This window comes from Magnolia sinica, chromosome 4 (assembly GCF_029962835.1).
Source record: "Magnolia sinica isolate HGM2019 chromosome 4, MsV1, whole genome shotgun sequence".
Taxonomy (NCBI): domain Eukaryota; kingdom Viridiplantae; phylum Streptophyta; class Magnoliopsida; order Magnoliales; family Magnoliaceae; genus Magnolia; species Magnolia sinica.
In genome coordinates, this window is record NC_080576.1 from 98,761,893 (window position 1) to 98,787,280 (window position 25,388).

General features: G+C 40.3%; 1 protein-coding gene across 3 annotated transcripts in view; it reads right to left on the minus strand.

Moving 5' to 3' along the window:
• LOC131243477 (uncharacterized) overlaps positions 1-20,464 on the minus strand; it is a 29,194-nt gene extending 8,730 nt beyond the window's left edge. For all 3 annotated transcript variants that reach the window (XM_058242856.1, XM_058242854.1, XM_058242855.1), the window contains exons 1-6: positions 20,336-20,464; positions 2,159-2,777; positions 1,461-1,547; positions 1,263-1,307; positions 689-784; positions 462-563 (exon numbers count right to left, since the gene is read on the minus strand). In XM_058242856.1, the coding sequence (XP_058098839.1) occupies positions 462-563; positions 689-784; positions 1,263-1,307; positions 1,461-1,547; positions 2,159-2,725 (897 nt within the window). In that variant the 5' untranslated portion in view covers positions 2,726-2,777; positions 20,336-20,464. The remainder of the gene's footprint in view (positions 1-461; positions 564-688; positions 785-1,262; positions 1,308-1,460; positions 1,548-2,158; positions 2,778-20,335) is intronic.
• Positions 20,465-25,388: the final 4,924 nt, after the last annotated feature.

The following is a 25,388-nucleotide window of genomic DNA, read 5'->3' on the forward strand; positions in this document are numbered from 1 at the left end:
TTAGGCCAATAATTCAGCCTAGGCAAGACTTACTTATTTAACAGTAATAGGCTGAGCATTTTCCTAGTGTGCCCAGGCCATCCTGATGAATTCCTCAGATTATCAGCGCACTGGGGCTTGGATCAGGTCTTTAGCTCATGGGATGGACATGGACACGATCTGCAAGGCTTAGCCCAGCCCAAATGCAACATACCGGCAACAGCAACAAGCAACTATCTTCGAAAGGAATTACGTCATCTAGGAGCAACTCCATAATCCACACTATACTTCCTTTCTCAAAATGACAATTGACTGTTTCCTTGAGATGAGAAAGGTATAAAAGAATCTAAGGGAGAGGCAACAAAGATCTAACAGGAAGTGACCCTCCGGTCGCTCCACCTTTACTAAAGAGCCCACTACCTTCTTTTTTTCTTTTTTTCTTTTTTAGTTAGACTCTCTTGTTTAACACTTCACCACATTACCTCATCAAGTGGCTTCTCAAATTGGAGATTCACGGACTCAGCATGTGCACGCATCACAGGTACTCGTATGCATGTGGCAGTCACCTTGACATTCTCGTCATTCTACAAAACATATTAAAGAGCAGACTTATTTATGGCTTCTCACAATCAAGAGAACTTGAAATGAAAAATAGAAAATAAAACATGAAACAGTTCAGATTCAAAGAAAAACATTCATCAAAAGTTACCCAGATTTTCCGCGTCTCTTTCACTAATTTCATCTCCTCCTCATTATAGCCATTTGAGAGGACTGGTGCATTGTGAGAGAACAGATTAAATGCATACTGCATCAATTGCACATATTATAACATGAATCTTGATGTACCAAATTAGGTATAATACAAAATAAAGCAAAGGCAGGCACCATTTTTTTTTAGTTCGCCCAAGCAATGGTATAAATGGGTGCCGCCTACAGTTACTAAGCCATTGATCTGGTGGGTGGCCCCACCACTGGATTGGAATGTGATAATATACATCACCCTATCATAGCCTCCCAATGAAAATGGACAATTACAACCAATGGTCCACATTTAACAAGCACCTAATTGGATGTGTAAGATCACACCGTGGCAGAGATTTTGCCATATTCTCCATCTGCCATGCAGTGTACCATATGAATGTTATGGACACCAAAAGATGTGCCCACATGTACAGTTATACTTTGGAAGCTAGATCAAGCATTATATATTTCCTCAGATAAAGTATAGCTTCACATGGATTCAGTCATCCACATAACAACCACTTTGAAACTAGCAGATGCACCTGTTGCTTGAATATTTTACATGTTGGCTGCTTGCCCTCTAAAACCTACAACAAAGAAATATAATTTCCATAAGGATACTATTTATATAGATGGGCCTTAATATATCAGGTATAATGAATTTTTTTTTGAAAGATAACAATTTCATAATATCAGGTATAATAAATGGCAAGATGGAAAATATGAAAACATAAGAAAACCTCGCGAGTCTGCAGTTCAAGCTCTTCCATTGCTGCAGCACCAGCACCACTAGCTGCCTGATATGTGCTGACAACCATTCGCACTACCTGACACATGCAACATATCAATAGCCTCGGTGGCATTAGATTCTAAACATTCTGGATGCATAAATCATGCAACCACACAATTATAGAGTCATCCACTTGATGAAAGTGTGCGAAAACCAACTGCAAACCAGACAGTATAAAGACTGCAAGCATTTGAGTTCACCCACAATCATAGACAGGAAACCATACCTGCACATGCATGCATGTGAACTTCAGGAGGAAAATGCCTAATTGAACATGACTTTTGCCCACAAGCTATGAGAACACATCACAAACATATACGAAACCTGGACCACTCAATTGACTGAGCCACACCATATATGGGCCATGCTCCAAAATCAGGCTGGCTGGGCAATCCTAATAATTTTAGAAAAGAAGTCTGGCCACGACCCATCTTTTGCCAAGTTCCGGTCAAATGGGTAGAATTGTCGACTGGGCATGTTTTTTTCTTCAGGAAACAGTCCATAAATGATGGGGGCCAATGGACGACTGATCCATATGTTGAATATGTAACAGTTCACCCTGTTTGAGAGAACTTGAGTGGAATAACATGTGCAGAAGCATTCCTCAAATTTCAGATGGGTTGAGAGAAACCAAAAGCAATTGTATACCTTGGCATGACGGTGGAGAGGGGTGGCAGCCATCAAGCATATAATAGTGGAGCAATTGGGATTTGCAATGAGAGCCCCCTTACCAGAGCCAAGCCTAATGTCAGCCATAGCCTGAGGATTGACCTCTGGGATGACAAGCGGCACACCTGGTTCCATCCGGAAGGCTGAGCTGTTATCAACAACGACACAACCACGGGAAACCGCAATGGGCCCAAACTCCTTGCTTATGGATCCACCGGCGCTGAATAGGGCAATGTCAATGTCATCAAAGCTGTCATTGTTGAGCTCCTCAATGACATACTCCTTTTCCTCGAAGGAGAGGCGTTTGCCGGCAGATCGTTTGCTTGCTAGCATACGGATGCTTCGATAGGGGAAATCGCGATCAGATAGGACGCTAAGGAACTCCTGGCCAACGGCACCAGTAACACCTACGACAGCCAGAGAAGGACCAGCTTCATTGAGACCCATCCATACAACAAAACTCCGGTTGCGGCCATTGCTGCTGCTTCTTCTTCCCCAAGAAAAAGTGCTGCTGGTGATAGGGTGGGGATAAGCAGCAGCCCGCATTTTTCTATTTCGCACTTGTTGGGGTTGGGGAGCACCTCGCTTTATAGCTGACCTGCAGAGAAAGAGGAAAAATGTCGCTGATTAGTAAAGAGAAAAGGCCACATCAATACATTGGAAAAAGGCTTCTCAAAAAAATTATTTCAGGAAAAGTTGTAAGGATAAGTTATGGGGTTTTCATGAAATGCCATCCATTTTTACGCATAATACCACCCCAAAAATATTGCTTTAGATATCAGCACCCAAAATTTGATGGGTCCATGAGGTATCCCGTATCGGTATCGGTTGGCGTAACGGTGACCTCCAAAACCGATACGGATACGGGGGCGTAACGGTGATACGGGGGCGTAACGGCCCGTAACGGTGCAAAAATTTTTTTTTGTCAAAAAAATATGAAAAAATATGGATTAAATCCGGAATATTCTAAGCATTCCAAATATGCATTCATTTATAAATTGGAACATGTTTATGGTGGTGTAACGGTCCACTCTTTGGTGAGAAGTTGTATCGGACTATCTGATGAATTTATGAACCAAATAACCTGAATTTGACTACAAAATTCATATATTTAATTTTCTAACTATCTATTATCAATGATAGATATATTAGAATGAATGTAATATGAAAATATCTTACATTTAGGTGTTTGCAATTATTTTTGAGGGCCAAAATTCATGCGTAAATAGAAAAAAATATAAAATGGCACCCCAAATATGTAAAATGCACATTAACATGTTCTACTATGATTAACACATCATATTACATCATTAAAACAGCAAAAGAATCATTAAAAAATGATTTTTCGAATTTTCAAAAAAAGGGCCGAAATAAATGCGTAAATAGAAAAAAATATTAAAAAAATATAAAATGGCACCCCAAATATGTAAATTGCACATTAACATGTTCTACTATGATTAACACATCATATGACATCATTAAAACAGCAAAAGAATCATTAAAAAATGATTTTTATAATTTTCAAAAAAATGTCCGAAATAAATGCGTAAATATAAAAAAATATAAAATGGCACCCCAAATCTGTAAAATGCACATTAACATGTTCTACTATGATTAACACATCATATGATGTCATTAAAACAGCAAAAGAATCATTAAAAAATGATTTTTCGAATTTTCAAAAAAAGGGCCAAAATAAATGCGTAAATAGAAAAAATATAAAAAATATATAAAATGGCACCCCAAATCTGTAAAATGCACATTAACATGTTCTACTATGATTAACACATCATATGATGTCATTAAAACAGCAAAAGAATCATTAAAAAATGATTTTTCGAATTTTCAAAAAAAGGGCCAAAATAAATGCGTAAATAGAAAAAAATATTAAAAAATTATAAAATGGCACCCCAAATCTGTAAAATGTACATTAACATGTTCTACTATGATTAACACATCATATGATATCATTAAAACAGCAAAAGAATCATTAAAAATGATTTTTCGAATTTTCAAAAAAGGGCCAAAATAAATGCGTAAATAGAAAAAAATATTAAAAATATAAAATGGCACCCCAGATCTGTAAAATGCACATTAACATGTTGTAGTATGATTATCACATCAAATGGCATGATTAAAACAGCAAAACAACCATTAAAATTTGATTTTTCGAATTTTAAAAAAAGGGGCCAAAATTCATGCGTAAATAGAAAAAAATATTAAAAAATTATTAAATGGCACCCCAAATCTGTAAAATGTACATTAACATGTTCTACTATGATTAACACATCATATGACATGATTAAAACAGCAAAACATATTAAAAAAAGTATAAATACCTATTTTTGACGAATTTCTGAAAAATGGCCCACCGAGCTTTGATTCAAAAAAATTTGTGATATAATGTGTTTTTATCTCAAATACCTAGCTAAGGTTGGTCGAAATTAGTAGTAGAAGGAGTGAAAAACAGTTTGGAAACAAAAGGTTTCAAAAAAACAGCAAAAAACGAGCTAAAAATGAAAAAAAAAAAAGTTACCGTTTCGGGCCCGTAACGGCCCGTTACGGCCGTTACACCCCGTAACGGGCCCGTATCGGCCGATACGGGTACAAAAAATCGTATCGGCCGATACGGCCCCGAAACGGGTAACGGTTCGCACCGTTACCGTTACGTATCGGCCGATACGGCCGATACGTAACCGATTCGCACACCCCCGTCCATCTATGTAACCACTTCCCATCAAATCCAAGTCCTGTCCATTAGTTTATTTCTGAAAGTGACGAAAATACCCCTAAGAAGTGGTCATATCTTTGCATATATTGATGGAAGGATCAATCCATATCATTGTCCACCAAGGTATTTAATAATGATAACGATGACTGTAACGCCCAATGCCATTACCATTATGGTGCAGACCATAACGGCCATTACAGCCTTCTTTTTTTCAAAAAAAAAAAAAAACCTGTTTTGGGCCCGTTACGGACTGTTACAAGCCATTTTTCCATTACGGCCCCATAATGCACAACAGTTACCGCCACTACCATTACTAACCGTTTTTTATTACGTTGTTGTCCACCTACTCTTGAATGTCCTAGATTGTTGTCCACCATCTTGGAAAGGTCTAAATCGTTGTCCACGTACTTTTGAACGGTCAATATAGCTATCCAACTACATTTGAACAGTCCAAATTGCTAGCCACCTGTGCTGAATGGTCTATATCGCTGTTTGCTATCTTGGAACAGTACAAATCATTGTGCACACCGGTCCAGATCATGTCCAAGGCTACCACTTCTTAGAGGCATTTTCTTCATTCTTAAAGATAAGCTAACGACCGTTACCTAGATTTGACAGAACGAGGTAAAATAAAGAGACCTCTAAAAATGCGGGTGGTTACATCTAAAAAAATTATTTTTGGTGGTTCTATCTAATTGGTAAAAAAATAGGAGGCATTTCATAAAAATCCCGGAAGTTAATTTGAGTAGCAATTAGGATACGTTATTTTCAGTTTCCTTGTTTGGTTGGACTCTTTATCAAAAGAATCTATATATTGTATGTGTGTTTTTTTAAAGACGAAGCAATATTGTTAGCGCCAAATAGCCAAACGATAAGAAACAAAACATAGAAAGAAAGAGAAAACAAAAAACAACGGGCAAGAAAGGAAAATAAGAAACCAAAAACTTCAACAAAAATGGATCACTCGACACCCAATTTAAAACCCCACCCGCCGACCCACTCTGGTTATGGAAGCAATGATTATTTCTTTCCAACCAGATTAACCATAACATGGCAAGCAAGACCAATCTCCATCTAGATCTACCAAGTTCCCCTAAAGAGGTCTAAAACTTGAGATTTGGAGAATGCTGGATCACAATACTCTCGCAAAAAAACAGTGAATGAAGAGGCCATCCACAGACTCCTTGGCACACAAGCATAGAAGGCAAACATTGGGAAGAACCATCAACCTCTTCCGCAAGTTATTAGTTGTAATAATCATGTTTCTCCCGGCAAGCCAAGCAAAGACGTACATTTTTGGAGGAGCCCTGTAGGACCACGCAAAGTATGATGACAATCTCCCTCATTCTTGAACCGAGATAAACACTTGTCGAGGAAGCGGACTGAGAATTTGCCTAAAATCCCAAAATGCCAAAGGAGCAAATCATCAATTCTCAGATACATCAAGATTCCCTACAATCAAGAAAGAAGGTTGAGCAAGTCATGGGGTTAAAAATCATTCAAGGCCCTACTGGAAGGGGGAACCCAAACGCCTCTAGAGAAACCCCCATTAAAGCAACTACAGAAATACCTGCCATAGGGTAGAGGCCAGCCAAGGCAAGGAAAGACAATCTAGGTTAGGAATCCCTACACCAGATATCATCCCAAAGCCTCACCTTAAAGCCCTCCCCCAAGGCAAAGCTACAGCCAACCTGCACCTCAGGGGACATCCTCGTAACCGCCTTCGAAAGGAAGCACGATATAAGGATGAGCCTCTGATCCATCACCCATGGGGGAGGAGCCATACTTGGCCTCTACGACTGTCCTCCACAAACTAGAGACTTTCACCCCAAAATGCCAAAACCCACTTACCCAGCAAAATTGAATTAACAAGCTCCAAGCAACTAATCCCAGCCTTGAGCCATATCCCCCCCGACTGCACACCTCTTTCAAATTCAATAAATAGAACATAACTTTAGAGGCACCTCATTGCCAAAGGAAATGATGAGGACATCGTGCACACGCACGCCCGCACACCACCACCCCTACGCACGTACATACGCAGAAGGAGGACCCCACCATCGATCTGGCTCGATGACGACGTCCAGGGAGGGCCTCCTAGCTAGAAGTCAAGTTTTGGTTCAGAAAAGTGGCCCGATAGTCAAGAAAAGCCCACCATGAGATCTCATGATCGTGGCCCACTCGTCGGATTGGTTTTATATTTTAAGTTTTGCTTATTGTTATTATTTAGAACATCGTGAACGCTTTAGATTTTCTTGTTTGGTTTTTATTTTAGTTTACTTCATCGCCAAGTAATAGGTGTCGCACATGGTGCGAGTTTTTGGGTATAGGGTTCTCCCTATAAATAGGCACCCCTTGTAGTTCTTTTCATTGATTGAAGTTAATAAAAAAATTCCTGCTTTATTTTTCTGCTCTCTTCGTGAGTTGTGGAAGAATTCAAAAGTGGGTGTGAAGCCCTCCCTTTTCGAAGGGCTAACTACCGTGGTGCGAAGCCACATCGATCCCAATTCACCCCCATCTTCCATCATCTTTTTTTCCATCTTCCCTCACCATCCGTACTTCGAATTTGTCCTTTTGTTGCATCAGATTTCTTCATTACAGCAGGTTTCCAGATTTCGGCCCGCAGGCGAGCTGAAACTTCGGCGGAGCACCACGCACAAACCGTACATCGGATCGAGCTGAAATTTGGAGGTTTTGGAGTCCATCCCTGGCCGACCAGGGCCAAGGTGGCCTTTTTCTGAATAGTGGGCTCCACACACGTGCGGCCGGGATCACACACACGTCCATCTGGACCATTGTTGTTGTCCACACGCGGGATCATCTTTTGGTTCAGGTTTTTATCTTCTTTTATCCTCTCATAGCCGTTTTTTCATGAATCCTAACCCTATATTACATGATCCCTAATTGATTTGCCCCTTTTTATCACCTTAGGGTTCCTTGAATTGAAATTAGGGAATCCCTTGGATTAGGGACTGATTTTTATGCATGAGTAGTTGATTTTATTTCCCTTTGACATTGTTTGGTTTATAATTTTATTGGTCCAGTTTTAGCCTGCCTGGATTCACATAGATTCCCCTTTAATTGAATGTTTGGATTTTCATGTGGGATGTGGAAGTTGTGTGATTGTTTCTGAATTGGTGTGATCTAAGCCTGCAATCTTGCATAACATAACTTTAGAGGCACCTCATTGCCAAAGGAAATCCCTTCTCAATTTATCAATAAGCTCAATAATCGTTTTAGGGCACCAAAACAAGGACATGAAATAGAGAGGGAGATTTGAAAAGGAAGACGTAATCAATGTCACCCTCTCCCCAAGGGAGAGCAATTTGCTCCTTTCGAAGGCGGTTACGAGGATGCCATGAAATTCGCTTTTAGAAAGATTGATATCAACACCCGAAACAACCACAAATCATATGATCGCAAGCCTCACATTTGACACCATCAATTCCTCCGACTCACAGAAAAGAATGGTACCATCCACAAACTAAGATGACTAATTGACAAAGGAAAATTTTAAACCTTAAAGCTCCTCAGCCTGCCCTCTAGAAAGCATCTTGCTAAGGGCTTCAAATACAATTACAAAAAGGAAAGGGGAGGGTCCCCTGCTTAACGCCATGGGAAGCTTTAAAAAAAAAACAAAATAAAATAAAATAAAAACAAAAGGAGACCCATTAATTAGAATTAAGAATGTAGTTGAAGACATGCAACATCGGATCCAACATCTCCACTTCTCCCTAAAGCCCATCTGCCTCATCAAATAATCCAAAAAAGACCAATTAACATGATCAAATGCCTTTTCCAATTTCAGCTTACAAACCACACCCTAATTACCCAACCTATGGCACAAGTCCAAAAATTCATGGGCAATCAAAGCACAATTAATGATATATCTACCAGATATGAAAGCACTTTGATAAGGCGAAACGACCTTGGGAAGAATTGCCCAAATTCTCTAGCTAAGGATTTTAACGATAATTTTATACAGGCTCCCCAAGAGACTAATAGGTCTAAAATTCCTCAAACATTCAGCCACATCAAGCTTGGAGATGAGGGCCATAAAAGTGTAACAAATGCCAATGAGAAGTCATCAGGCTTGAGGGCTCTATCCCTTCTTAAGTCCCAAACAGCCATTTAATCTCTTCGAGATAAATAGGCATCTCCATATAAAGAGCATCCTCCAAAGACAGACAATCAAAATCCAAATTATCAAGATTGGGTCTATCTTAGCCCTCATCCGAAAACAAATCAGAATAGAACTTAATAACAGCATCATGGATAGGGCATTTCTCAACTATCTTAACACCATTAACCTTGAGAGCAGAGATCCAATTGGCCCGAGCACGGATATTGGCCATCCCATAGAAGAATTTGGTATTCCTATCTCCTCCTTTAAACCAAACAGCCCGTAACCACTGATGCCACTTTATCGCTTTCTCTAATAGAACGATAAACAGAATATAATTTATCTTTAAAAAAATTATCCTCTTCAGAGAGCAAGCCATATGTGTTGATGATTATAACATTAAAGAACCTCGCAATGAGAGCCATGCACTCTCATTCTCTCATTGCTGGTCCACAACCCAAATAAAGGAGGGTCATGTCAGCTCGGTAGTCAGCGTGAAACCTTGGCCACAACTTCTACTCATGAATCCTGATAATCCAAATTCTAACATTTCAAGCAAGTGGAATGGAGGTTTTAGGATTCACATAGCTGAACCCATTTAGTTGGGGATGAGGCTTAGATGATGATAACAATGACTGCAATGATAAAGATATCTCTCCCCCATGTTTTATAGAGAACCGAAATGCTCCCTCTTCCTTTTAAATTACAGGGTATCAGAGCCTACAAGTTGTGAAGTCAAAGATCTCTCTTTTCTTCTAGTACTTGTCTCTCCATTCTTGTTTACATATGCTAATACTATTTTTCAAAATCAGAAGAGAGGGGAGATCCCATCAGCAATTTGCGTGGTGTTTATAGGATTTGCATAGCTGACCCCATTTAGCTGGGAATGAGGTTTAGATGATGGTAACAATGACTGCAATGATAAAGATATCTCTCTCCCATGTTTTATGGAGAACTGAAATGCTCCCTCTTCCTCTTAATTTACAAGGTATCGGAGCCTGCAAGTTGTGAAGTCAAAGATCTCTCTTTTCTTCTAGTAATTGTCTCTCCATTCTTGTTTACATATGCTAATACTATTTTTTTCAAAATCAGAAGGGAGGGGAGATCCCATCAGCAATTTGTGTGTTGTTTAGCACCATGCACCTGATTTTCTACACTCTGCTTTCAGTGATTGGAGCTATGGCATTCTACATTCTGAGTCTGGTATTTAGTGCCTTGTACTGTGCACTCTATGTTCTACATTTACCGCTTTGCGTTGCTCTGGTGTTCAAAGCTCCACACTCGCATCCAGTGTTTATTGCTCTGCACTCTGCTTCTGGTGCTTGGAGCACTGCTTAAATGTGCTTTGTTTCACATATGGAACCCCATTTAGTGTTTAGTGCTTCAACTATTGGAATTAGATGTGCTGTATTCCATGATTGGTGACTTGGCATTTGGTTCTTTGAAAGTGGTAGATAAAATTTTGCCGATTCATGCCAATGTTTCGGTGTTTTAGACAATAGGTGTTTGGTACTTCCATGTTTGGTGTTTAGCATATCCATCCCTAGTGTTTTGGTGTAAGTTTTGATGTTTGGTGTTCATGATTAGAAGCGTTAAACCCCATCAAGGAACCCTATCTGGCAGTTGGTTGTCCGGCATTTGGTTTTGATTAGGAATGGGGGACCCCATTTGGTATCTGGTTTTTGGCTTCTGCTTATGGGTGGTGGACCTAATCTAGTACACGATTTCTATTTAAGGGTGGTCAACCTTCTTTATGGTTCTTTTTAGGGGCAGCAGGTCTCATCTGGATCTGGTGTCTATTTACGAGCTGCCTGATAGCTAATGTTCATTTAAGGATTGTGGAACCCATCTGGTGTCTAGTTTCTGTTTTGGTTCATTTGATGTCTGATCCATGATTAGTGGTGTGAATCCCAACTATCAGAGTTCCATGCAATCAGCCCCGAATCCCATCTCGAAGTTCCACACAACCTTCTACCTCTAACCAATTTGCCTACAGAAAAACCCATTTCAGAGAGCATGATCTGTCCCAAAAAGATTTGTTGCTTCCCTTGAACCAAACCAACCAGAGACCAGCTAGAAGAACAAGCCACCAAAAAGTTCTCATTTTCCTGTCTCCCGCAAGGTGCCACAAAAAATAATAATAATAATAATAATAATAATAATAATAATAATAATAATAATAAGCAACACCAAAGAGACAAAAGAACTTCGACCAAATCTTCCACTTTGTGGTGCGTGAATAAGTAATCTGCTAATGCCACATCCCAGAGACACAATGCACCTGCTCGGGATTATTAAGTTCTCCATTCCTTAAATGACTAATTGTGAGTGCCTCGTCTTTCTAACTAACCACACAAAAGCCAAAATAAGCAGCCGAATATTTCCATATATAACAGATGGGGTCTAACACATTAGAACAGAAGGTCACATGAATAGACAAATAAAAGGGTTTGACAGAGAGATGCCCCGATTTATCCGAGTCCCATGCCCATCTATTGATGCAGGACGGATGGCCTAGCCTAGAATGATGCAATGAGATCATCAACGGATTAACTATAAAAATTTAAAGCACAAAATAATGCTAATCTGTTATGAGAGGAATTTTCGGGAGATATTTCTGTTCTTTAGAGTCGTTAGAAGATCTGGATTAAATAAGTCTTTTGTAACGTTATTGTAATTGTTGCTTATTTATCCCCTCTTTTTTAGCTCTTTTTGTTAAAAGATTTCCCTGTATAAAAATAAATAAATAAATAAAATCTGGAGGAAAGTGATAGACCTGGATCTTCTTCGTTGGCCTATGGTTGTATGAACTAAAATAATGGACGAAATAAAGGTTCTCTTCGAGGGGAACCGTCCCTCCAGACACCTCTGTAAAGAGTTGATAGCAAAAGTCCTCACATTCCACTTCCTCCAGATATCTTTTTTTACATGGAAATCTTAAACAAAAAGAGCCTTTTATAAAAAAGGGATAAACAAGCAACAGTTATCGCAACGTTAGAAAAGACTTATTCAATCCAGATCTTCTAACGACTCTAAAGAACGAAAATATCTCCCGAAAATTCCTCTCATAACAATCCTCCCCCCTTAAAAGTAACATTGTCCTCAAGGTTAAAAGTGGGGAATCTTTCCTTGACAGAAGTGAAGGTTTCCCAGGTCGCTTCTTCAGGTGAACAATTTCGTCATTGGATCAATAGTTCAGTAACGGCTTTGTTATTCCTTTTTACCATGTGACGATTTAAAACCCATTTCGGTTCCTTGGTTAAGAAGTCTTCAAGCAACAAGGTAGGTGGGATCGTCTATAAACGAACAGTCGGTCCTATTCTTCGTTTGAGCTGAGACACATGAAATATTGGGTGAACCTTAGACCCTTCATTCAAGTCGAGTTTGTAAGCAACTACGCCAATCCGATGAAAAACTTGATAAGGGCCATAGTACCTTGACGATAGCTTCATAGAACGACGTTGAGCGACCGTGCTTTGACGATAGGGTTGTAGCTTAAGATAAACCCAGTCTCCTTCCTTAAACTCACGATCGATTCGACGAGCATCGGCAAATTTCTTCATACAATCCTGAGCCTTAATGAGGTTATCTTTGAGAAGTTGAAGAATGAGCTATGAAGTGGGCGTATTACAAAAGTGCAAGCTGTGGATACTGAGTTATAGCAAAGAGATGTCATTCTTCAACTTCTCAAAGATAACCTCATTAAGGCTCGAGATCGTATGAAGAAATTTGCCGATGCTCGTCGAACCGATCGTGAGTTCAAGGAAGGAGACTGGGTTTATCTTAAGCTACAGTCATATCATCAAAGTACGGTCGCTCAACGTCATTCTATGAAGCTATCATCAAGGTACTATGCCCCTTATCAAGTTCTGCAACGGATTAGTGTAGTTGCTTACAAACTCGACTTGCCTGAAGGGTCTAAGGTTCACCCAGTATTTCATGTGTCTCAGCTCAAACGAAGAATAGGACCAGCTATTCCTTTACAGACGACCCCACCTACCTTACTGCTTGAAGACTTCTTAACCAAGGAACCAGAATGGGTTTTAAATCGTCGCATGGTAAAAAGGAATAACAAAGCTATTACTAAACTATTGATCCAATGGCGAAATTGTCCACCTGAAGAAGTGACCTGGGAAACCTTCACTTCTGTCAAGGAACGATTCCCCACTTTTAACCTTGAGGACAAGGTTACTTTTAAGGGGGAAGGATTGTTATGAGAGGAATTTTCGAGAGATATTTCCGTTCTTTAGAGTCGTTAGAAGATCTGGATTGAATAAGTCTTTTGTAACGTTGTTGTAATTGTTGCTTGTTTATCCCCTTTTTAAGCGAACTGGCAATCTCCTAATAGTGGCCATCAAGAAGAGCGAGCAATTGCATGATATCTGAGAGCGCCTGTTGAACATTAATGTTTTCTGGGGCTTCAGAAGCTCGTGAATCAGCCATTTCATCTGGCTCTGATACCAAAGTGATAGACCTGGATCTTCTTCGTCGGCCTATGGTTGTATGAACTAAAATAATGGACGAAATAAAGGTTATCTTCGAGGGGAACCATCCCTCCAGACACCTCTGTAAAGAGTTGATAGCAAAAGTCCTCCCATTATGTTATAAGAGGAATTTTCAGGAAATATCTCCCGAAAATTCCTCTCATAACATAATCAATTACAAGCTTAATGAATTCAAGTATTTAACTATGCTCAGATTCAAAACTAAATCACAATCGAAGGAGTTTGATTGGGAGCCCATACAAAATTCTGGCCAAAATTCTATCCTCCCGTCTGTCGAAAGTCATAGGCAATCTCATTTCGCCAAATCAAAATGCTTTCATTAAAGGTCATCAGATATCGGATGGTGCGCTGATCACTAATGAAATTCTCCACTCCTGCCACAAGAATCATTCCGAAGGAGTTTTCTGTAAGCTAGATATTGCAAAGGCTTACGATCACGTCGACTGGGGTTTTCTTCTTTACATGCTTACCCGTATGGGCTTCGGGGCTAAGTGGAGAAAATGGATCGCAGCTTGTATTGGCTCCGCTCATTTCTCAGTAATCATCAACGGATCTCCCAAAGGATTCTTTAAAAGCTCTAGAGGTCTTCGCCAAGGGGACTCCCTGTCTCCTCTCCTCTTTCTAATAGTTGGGGAGGCCCTTTCCAAGATGTTGATCAATGGGCAGGATCATGGCATGCTTCGTGGCATAGCGATGCCTGGGATGACGCATCCTATCACGCATATTCAGTTCGCTAACGACACATTAATCTTCTCTGAGGCCTCAGCCCATTATATTGAAAATCTTCGCACGGCGTTGTGATGTTTTGAAGCCGTATCAGGCCTCAGGATCAATATGGGAAAATCCAAGTTGCTTGGGATCAATGTCTCTCCTGAAACGCTGCAGTCTTTTGTCAATATTCTTGGTTGCCACATCCAATCATTCCCTTCGTCGTTCATCGGCCTCCCTCTCTCAGTGGGCGCCCCTCCGAAATTTATGTGGGACAGGGTTATCAGTAAGTTTCATAAATCTTTGGCCATTTGGAAATGCTGTTATCTGACTCTGGGCGGTCGGTTAACTCTGATCAAAGCAGCTCTCACGAACCTGCCACTGTATTTCAGGTCTCTATTTGAATGTCCTGCCAAGGTTTTAAAGTCCATCGACAAGATCAGAAGAGATTTTTTATGGTACGGAAAGGATAATCAGAAGAAATTCCATTTACTGGATTGGAACGATGTCTGTAAAGGGTTTAAGGAAGGTGGCGCCAACGTCAAAAATCTCAAATTCATGAACAAGGCCCAGTTAGGGAAATGGTCTTGGAGGCTAGGAGTAGAAAAAAATGCCCTGTGGTCTTTAATTATTAAAGGGAAATATGGCACCTCCCCAGGGGACTGGTGGTCTAAGGATTCCTCATTTTGTAAGGCGTCTCATATCTGGAAAGGGATTCTGCGGGCTAAATTTTATGTTTGTCAGACTTGTTGTTTCGACTTGGGCAATGGAGAGTCTATTTGCTTTTGGGAAGATTTATGGGTGGGAGAAGAGGTCCTCAAGATCTAGTTCCCTAGTATTTACCATCTGGCCCCCGACAAGAATGTTTTTATCAGCAGATGTTTCTCTATCTCGCCTGCTCAAGTGGTCTGGGATATCAGATGCAACAGGAATCTAAATGACAGCGAAGCATCGGAGTATATCTCTTCAGGACTGCCTATCCAAAACCATGCCTATCCTCAATCAGCCCGACAGACTTGTTTGGAGGCTTGAAAAATCAGGAACCTTCTCAGTCAGGTCCCTCTACTCATTCATATATGCTACGTCGATTTCAACCCATGACGCCTCCCCTTTTATTTGGAAATATCAGGCGCCTCCAAAGTTCATATGCTTTGCCTGGCTGGTGGGTCGTAATAGAATCTTAACCATAGATAACCTTTCCAAGAGAGGTATGCAGATAGTTAATGTGTGTCTCTGTTGCATGCGGGAGGCTAAATCTGTGAATCATTTGTTGGTTCACTGCTCGTTCATATCCCATATCTGGGAGGAGTTCTGTCAGGCTTTCTCCATCAATTGGTGCGTTCCGGAGTCAGCTTCTAACCTCCTATCCTCCTGGCATGGTCTCAGATTGGATAAGAAGAGATCTCTCATATGGCGCATGGCCATTCTGGCTATCTGGTGGTCCGTCTGGGAAGAGAGGAATGAAAGATGCTTTAATGGCACTTCTTCTGCAGCTAGGACAGTGGGTTCTAGGGCTAAGAAAATGTTGATCGAATGGGCCAGTAATCTTATCAAGTTGCACTCTTATGATTTTTCATTTCTAGGTTTTTAGAGGCCTTTTTCTGCTATCTCAGCAGTCAGGGTTCTCTTTCCTTGTTGTTTTGTTGTTTCCTCTATTTTGTCCCTTTTACTCCTTTAATGAAATCGTTGCTTTTACCCAAAAAAAAACAAAAACAAAAACAAACTAAATCACAACCCGTCAGTTAGATCTTATAAAACATTATTAGATAGTACCTATGGAGGGTAGGACTTCCATCTAGTATAGGAATTAGTCTAATTCTAAAGGGAATCTCTTCATTTGTTTAAGGATTTAAGAACTAAGGTTTTGAAATTTGGGGGTTTAGGAAAATTTTGGGTTTTGAGAAATTAGGGGATTTTGGGGAAATTAGGGTTTGAGGTTTTAGAGATTTAGGGTTAGGTTGAGGGTGAAAGGATTGGAGAACGGAAAACAAACAACGGAAGTAGGGTTTGTTTGTTGATGGAGAAAGAAGAAAACAAAACTTGGATTTAAGAGAGAGAGAGAAATACCCTTTGATTTAAGAGAATGAGAAAAAATGATAACTTGGATTCACCCCATGGCATCACACCAATTACTCCAACCACGGGAGATTTGCTTCATCTCAAAGCAAAGAGAAAGAAGAACTTTTTCCATATGTTCAATAATAGGCTAGGGTGCGGACGTCCAAGCCTTTATGGTCTCATAAAAGACTTTTTACAAAAAAACACTCTCAGATAAAAAGTTTCACATAAAGACGCTCAATAAAATAAAATTTGTTCCAAACTCTCTAAACTCAGCAAAAATATAAGTTAAACCAAAAATAACAAACATATAAACAACTAAATAAATTAAACTATTTCGTGGCCCACGATCAAGATGTCCAATAACGATAATCCAACTGTCATAATTGTCCAACCAAGTAGCCTACATGAATCTTCCCAGTGTAGGGCATTCAAAGATGCATAATCATGCATGTGGGGTCTTCAATGGGCTAGGCACTCAAATTGGGCCTACAAGGCCCCATGTATGCATCACCTAGCCATAAAGAAACGGGAACTCTCATCCTCCTTTGGTATATTCTGACTGGCGCTCAGATGTCCTCATCAATCACTCTCATTCGCAGCATGTGGTTTTGAATTTATATAAAATAAAAATTAAAAATTAAAAAAAAAAAAACCAATGGTGTTGTTATTTGTTGTTGAAATCCTATTTGACTAGCTGATACTTTCCGTGGGTTTTTTTAAAATTATTTTTGTGGTTTCAAGTTGGCAAACCCCTTTAATCGCTTGCATCAATTTTGGTATCACAACAAGTACCTTCTTCGCAAAGTAAAACTAGGTTTGATCCAACAAACGGATCTACAGTTAATCAGCCTAGCATTTGATTATATAGTCACAATGGTGAATGAAGGTAGGTCTGCCGATTAAACAAAATCTAGCCATCAGCATAAACAAGATCAGGGGACCGTAATATGGGGTTTGTGTGAGAAGTTCAATCAAATTACACAATACATGATGCAGCAAGAAGTGGATTAGGTGAGAGATGGTTGTAGTAGAGTGACAAATCTGGCTGAAACCAACAAGGACAAAAGCATTTGTAGATCTAGCAAATTTTCATAGAAACAATTGAAGGTACAATTCATGATCTTGATTGTGATCGGCTTTTTCTAAAGAGGAAATTGCAATCAGTTGTAAAGGCCTTTCTTCTTGAACTAAATGGTTCTATGCATCCAGAGATGTCCGTGGACTTGCTAGCAGCGGAGAGCAGTTTTTTTCAATGTAACGCCCAGATCATAACCAAGTAAAGCTTGTACCAATGAGGTCAAGAGGACACACAATCCTAAGGTGGATCCAACTTCAACCAGCAAGAGAAACAAAGTGAAATATAAGATTTAACTTCGCAGAGCATAAAAGAACTGCTCAGCCAGAAGTTTTTGCCACACACACACAATCTTCTTTTGAAGATTCAGAATTTCGCCCAAGGGAGCTGAAATGTGCAGAGTTATATGGAGGAATTCTGCGAGTTTTTGATGTGGGGATGAGGTGTATTATATAGATGAAACATGCCATTATGTCATAATGATCAATGAGATAATGGAGAAAAAAAATCGTTTGACATCAAGATCCTAGGAATCTGCAGAAACTCAGGAAGAACATTTCTTTATCGAATGAGCTCAAGAAGGACATTCTAAATAGATTAAACTGATTCGTAGCCAAAAAGAAGGACATTGAGGAAAAGGATTTGATATCGAAACTTCTAATAGCAAAAGGAAATTGGGCTGTAACAAGTGCTCACGATTTAATCATGATTTGCATGCGTCCATTCAGGAGGATAATTGCAGGTGTTAACGTAGAGAAGGTAATTAGAAAGGTGAAGAGTAGATATAAGAAGGCACCTTAGATCTTCTTGAAAAGTGAGTCTCTCATAATTAGTCAAAGCTTAATTATTATTATTTTTTAATTAGTCAAAGTTTAATTATCACCGGACACGATCAACAAGAAAATCCTTTTCGCGCATGATGCCTATTACAAGGGAAGACATATAGCATGACCATGGTTAATGCAAGTTGGGACAATTTTGCATCAAAGGAGTTGTTGGAGAAGCTCAATTGAAGTGTTATTAGGTGAACATGGCTAAATGCATGGTTTGAAGAGAGAGAATGGATTGAACAACAGACCACTTTTGTAATTTATAGTGTCTGTGGATCTGTGGATGATCATCTTCAACTATCTGATCGTTGACATATCAAATGGACAATAAACGATAAGATGGTCGATGGTGTCGGTCTAATTAGCAAAATTAGATGGTTAATGTCAATCAACCAAGGTAAGCTCTAGGATACATTGCTGCACAATTTAGAGAGTTTAGATGCCAAATGTATGCTGGATGAGACAGCAATATCTAGAAATATAGTAAAATAGTCATGGTCCAAATTTCGAGCACAAAACCAGATTATTGCCATCTTCTTTATGTACATTTTTTCGGCTAGCCCCATCGACAAATGGATCAGCTATATGGACATTTTGGGTTTCCATACAACTCTACCATGTGTCCTGTTGAAGAGTCAAGATCAATTCTAAAATGGTGCACTGTTATGAGAGTCTAGCAACCAATCACTAACGGCTGGTTTTTATGCTAACTTAGCACACAACCTCATTTTTTTCCTGAATGCAAATTGCCTAGTGACCAGACTCTGTGGGGCCCACCATGATGTATGTGTTTTATCCAGGCCGTCTATCTGTTTTGACAGCTCATTCTAGTGCATGAGGCAAATCCAAAGCTCAAGTGGACCACACCACAGGAATTAGTAGAAATTGAACGCCTATCGCTGAAAACTTCTTGGGGGCCACATAAGTTTTAGATCAAGCTGATATTTGTGTTTTCCCTTTATCCAAGTCTATGTAACCTCATGAACAGGTTGGATGGAAAATAAACATCATGGTGGGCCCTAGGAAGGTTTCAATGGTGGGCATCATTATCCCCATTAATTCTTGTAGTATGGTCCACTTGAGCTTTGGATCTACCTCATGTTTGGGCTCATGCCCTAAAATGAGCTGGCAAAATGGATGGATGGCGTGGATAAAACACATGCATCATGATAAGCCCCAAAGAGTCAGGTCACCAGGCAATCCGCGTCCATTTTTCCTACAATCATATCACATTTAGCGTACAACTAACCAGTAAAAAGGTTGGCCCACCATTGAAAATTGTTGTATTAACAAGTCCACTGAATTATAGAGCAAATTGAAAATTGAACTAAATAAGCCTATACTAATGAACAGAGAAATTTGAATAGCATCGAACTATGAATTACGAATCCAAACTCGAATTGGTTGAGCTGCAATTTGGGCAACTATGTGTTGGCTGGACAGGGATAGGGTACTACCCCTGCTTGTCACGAGCTCGGAATAAGCAGGGCTCTGAGGGGCACACCATGATGTATGGTTTTATCCACACCGTCCATCCATTTTACCATATTATTTTAGGGTATAATCCCAAAAATGAGGCAGACCCAATGCTTAAGTGGACCACACAGTGGGGATTTAATGCCCACTAATAAAAGTTTCTTAGGAGCCGCAGAAGTCTTGATCAACAGTGGTATTTGTGTTTTCCCTTCATCCAGGTCTATGTGACCTTATGAACAGGTTGGATGGCAAATAAACATAACCGTGAGCACCATTATCACCATAACTTTCTGTGGTGTGGTCCACTTGAGTCTTGGATCTGCCTCATTTTTTAACTTTTACCTAAAATGATATGTCAAAATGGATGGACGGTGTGGATAAAACCCATACATCACGGTGGGCCTCTTAGAGCCCTGCCTGTTCCGAGCTCGGGACAGACAGGGATAGTAACCAATCCTTTAATTTGAGTTAACTTGTGCCACGTATACAGTCTCTGCGTGCCTGAGTATCATCCACAGAGCATCAAGTAACTCCCCTTTCGGCAATTTGCTCGAGGAAATGCCTTTCGCATTTATCTTTTTCTGGACGCAAAATGCAGACCATGGAGAGAGAGAGAGAGAGAGAGAGAGAGAGAGAGAGATAGGTACCTGATAATGATGGGAAGACCTCGGAAGAGTCAGGCGTCAGGGTCGAACCGGCGCCTGAGAGAGGGAGAGCGTCGTGAGATGAGAGCGTCAAGACGGGTGGGGTTTAGGGCTTTACTAGGAAAACGCTTATTACAGACCCTACGCTTGGGAAACGGATTGGCTGGTGTACCCCACACCAGCTTTATAGCTGGGGACGCGGATTGCGTCCTACCCCTGATCCCACCGTTGTGTAAGTATTTTATCCAAACTGTTCATCGCTTTTCTCGCATCATTTTAAAGTGTAATCCTAAAAATTAAGCAGGTCCACAGCTCCAGTGGACCACACCAAAGGAAGCTGCAGTGATAAGGATATCTACCATTGAAACCTTTCTAAGGGCTACCGTGATGTTTTTTACCTATTAATAAGATCATGTAGACGTGGATGAAGGGAAAAAACAAATATCATCTTGATCCGAAACTTTTCCAGCTCCCAAGAAGTTTTTAATGGTGGACATTCAATCCCCACTTTGTGGTCCATTTAAGCATATACCTGCTTCATTTTTTGGATAATTCCTTAAAATGATATTAGAAAACCTATGAACGGCGTGGATAAAAATTTTACATCACAGTGGGCCCCACATAGCCCTGCCCGGACGAGGGGCGGGGGTAGGACGCAATCCGCGTGTCGTGCGAAGACGAGCGCCGACGCTCCTCAAGCTACGAGTTGTACGAACGGGTCGAAGTAGATCAAATTTACATGGCCCACGATGATGTATTTATTATATCCACACCATTCATCCATTTTTCGAGATCATTTTAGAGTACTAGACAAATAATTAATTATATCTAGATATCAAATGGACCACACCAAAAATAGCAGCGAGTATAGTGATTTTCACCGTTAAAAATTTGTAAGGCCCACCATAACGTTTATTTTCCATCCAATCTGTTAATAAGGTCACAAATACATGGATGAAGAGTAAAAACAAATTTCATATTGATCCAAAACTTCTATGATCCCAAAATGGTTTCAATGATAGACGTTAAATCCCCCACTGCTTTTTTGCAGTGTGGTCCAATTGATATTTATATCTGTCTTATTTTTCGTTTGAAGGCTTAATATGGGCTCACCAAATGGATAGACGGTTGGGTTATAACACATAACTTATTATGTGACCCATAAAACTTGGTAGTGTCAGTACATCAGCTATATAACTGCTGTGTGTGGTACATCAGCCAATCCGCTTCCTTGCACACATACCCACGGGATCACTTTAAAGGGATTTTGCGTCGCATAGACCCAACGTACTACCCACATTTTTTCATTGGACGCGAAGAAGACGTTAATTACCAAAGTAGAGTATAGTCGTATGGACGAACCCAGAAAGACAAAAATATCCCTGCTTTTTCCAACCGTTTATCCTAACAAGCAAAGGTATTTTCGTCAAAAAACCAGCGTCCGTACCCTAACAGTCGCCTTTGGTTAGATAAGTTTCCGAGCGGCGATCAAAATAAGGGCGTTGTACAGACTCGCCTACAGTGCTAATTTTTTCCGCTTTAAATTAAAGGCTTTTTGGCGTTTTTATCATTGCAATATACGATAAAAACTCACACTATAACTTCCTTTTACTGGAAGTTACGTACGGCCACAGCGGTGTTTTTTAAGAAATCTATATGTTCATCCGTTTTTTTAGGACATGGACTTGAAATTGAGTCAGATCCAAAACTTAGGAAAATGCTTAACATTGAAGCCTTCTTGAGGTCGACCTTCGCATTTATTTGACATTAGAATGTACTAATTATTATATGCTGAGCTTTTTTTTAAAAAGGCAGATCAAATGTAACACTCCATGCTTTTCAATACGCAGACGTTGTTAAAATGACTTAATTTAGTACAAATGCAAACTCCATTATTCTAAACATTCACCCTCACTCTACCCTAGATCTAACCATTAAGGATAATCTTCGCCCGTAGATCAAGTCATCCATCTGTCATCCTTCAAGATGGACCATCATACCAATCACACCACAAGAGAGGTCTATTTTAGGGCTTCAATCACTTTGATAGATAAATCAAACCATCCATTATCAATATCAAACGCTAACTCCATTATTCTAAACATTCACCCTCACTCTACCCTAGATCCAACCATTAAGGATAATCTTCGCCCGTAGATCAAGTCATCCATCTGTCATCTTTCAAGATAGACCATCACACCAATCACACCACACGAGAGGTCTATTTTAGGGCTTCAATTACTCTGATAGATAGATCAAACCATCCATTGTCAATATCAAAAGCTGGATCATCAAAACCCACCGTTCATCCAACCAACCACCTTTTGTAAGACGACTTGGATACTTAGTAAATAATATAGTTATCGAACTTTGGAGGTATCGGTGTAAGTGTATATGGATTAGCCTAGGAACGTTTCAGGATGTTAAAAATCAAGTGTGGACATGATGTGACAATTGAATCGACAGGTATTACTAGATGGAACGTTGAATCATCAGATGAGGCCCGCTTGGGTTATGGATCTGCCTCATAGTCAGATTGGTAGCCTATCCAAAGCTGTTGGGGCTGATGGACGGACTGGATTTCTTGTAAACAACATTGTGGACCCCACATGAGAGTGCATGTGCACATGGAATGCAAACACCCGCGGTGCATTGGACTAGAAAACCCGATCAAACAGCTTTAACCCGACTTCCATTCGAAAAAGAGAGATTTCTCTCTTCTTTTTCTCCCGTCCGCAACGAACGAATGGACGACGCCCGTTTGGGTTGGGCTGTGGCCCACCATGATCACCTGATTGGACGATCCAAACCGCTCATCATGTTTAGGGAGAGGGCTCGACCAAACCCCATTCAGTTTTGCACATCGTCACACGTGTTCACACAATATCCGCTATAAATAGGGTTGTGTTAGAACTGTGTTGCCAAAAACAGAAACTGTGACAGTGCTAAGCTAGCAATCCACATGCGATGGCTCGTGCAACATCTCATCCCTCCGTTTGGTGAAATCGGAGCCCTCCATGCTAGGGTTTTCCCCAGTTGCAACGTAGGTTTCTCTCCTACCACCACCGCGTGTTGAAAACCAAAACCGTTAATAGGGTATTAATGACCGCTCATTTTGTGGCCCCCACAATGATCATGGGACCTATCCACACCATCCATAAGCCTCTAATTACGAGATCACCCATCAAATCCAAATCCGTTATTAATTGGGAGGCCATCTTCCTCGTCTAGCCGAAAGACTCAACATCCTCTAGTGGGCCCCATTCTCATATCAAAAGCGTCCATTTGGTGGCCTGTAGCACCAGATGACCCTCTATATCAATAGATCCTATCCATACATTCAAAACAGCCTTTAATTAGTCGATCTTTTCCAACTGAGTTCATAATGAATTTAATAAATAACTTGACTAACTCCTTGATTAGTTGCTTCAGGCTCTCAAAAATAGGATTAACGTGGCTTATATAAGCTCCCTTTTTAGGGCAGTCATTGTTCAAAGAAGGAGAGCCACAGAGAGAGAGAGAGAGAGAGAGAGAGAGAGAGAGAGAGAGTGTCTGTGTGTGTGTGTGTGTTGAGAGCGCCGCTCTCTTCCTACCTCACCACGTCGGGTTGGATTGAGTTCCAACTCGGTCTGTACCCTTTTAGGGGAAGGAAGGGGAAGAAAGAAGAGAGAAAGGAGAGGAAGGCAGGGAGAGAAAGAAAGACACGAGAGTGAGAGAGAGAGAGAGAGAGAGAGAGAGAGTGGTAGAGAAGAAGAAGGTGGAGAGAATGAGAGCAGGAGACGGGAAGAGAAATGAGAGAGTGGAATAAGGGAAATAGATAGAGAAAAAGAGAGGACATTGTCCTCTTTCTTCTTGTCGTCCGCTGCCGCGTCAGGCCACTATCAGAGCCTGGGTTGAGTCCAGGGCCCTTTGGTCCTGTTAGCGGAATGAGGAAAATAAAAGAGAGAAAGAGGGAGTCTCAGGTTGCTGGTGCACCGAGTGAAGCAACTCGGGCTGAGTTGCCGCCCGACGAGGTTGGCTCAAATGCCACTTAAGTCCAGACATTGCTGGACATTCCAAAAATATATAATAATAAAAGAAAAGTAGAAGAAAAAAGAAAGAAAGAAAGGTGTTCACTCCCCAGGTGCAGGGTTGTGATGTAGTAATAAACTCGGTGAGACCGAGGTCGAATCCCAAGGGACTGATACTTGTACGTTACCTGAAACTAGGTAAAAATAGAACTAGCCTAAGATGAAATCTAAATCGAATGGAATTTAGGGAATAATTGTGAAATAATTATGTAAAACTTAAGAGAAATCAGAGATAAGAAACTAGGGATTCAGAAGATCCACTTGTAGAAATCAGGGAGATCTTATGCCTGCTTCAAGAATCATAGAAATTAAACTGAACTTCCTCTGATATAACTTTAAAGAGATGAAAGGTATATGAATTAGAATGGATTCCATCACCGAACCATGCTCAGGAGACAAAGCAAACAACAGAATTAAACTAATTACAAACCAATCAACATGCTATGAAGGTTAGGAAGGGTACCGTCATCCTACCATCCCAGGAGACGATGGTGAACAACAAGGCTTCTTGACATCATAAACATAAAAGAAAAGGGACATGCTCAAAGCTATCGCAGATCCATTGTAATTTCAGTCATAACAGACCATTAAAAATAAAAAACATTCCCGATAATCAAACCATTATCAAATTCAGTTCGTAAATTAAAACTAAATTAAAGACATAAAGTAGAGTCTCCCATCTCACTACAAGCTTCACCTCTTAGCCCTAGCTAAGAGGTTTAGCCTATAAACATAATTAGGCTAATCTCTTAAACAAAATAAAATAAACAAGGAAAAAAAAAAAAAAAGAGAACAACTCTACTCTCTGTCTCTCTCTCCTCAGTGCTCCACGTCCAATCCCCAAGCTCTCCAGATTCAATCCCCTTCTCTATCTATTCTCGTTCTTTTATAAGCATAAAAAGGCAGTGGAGAGGAGATTTTCGCACAAAGAGGTGGTGAGAAATTCGGATTCGTGCATAAGTCTACGCAGCAGAAGGCGGTTGTTG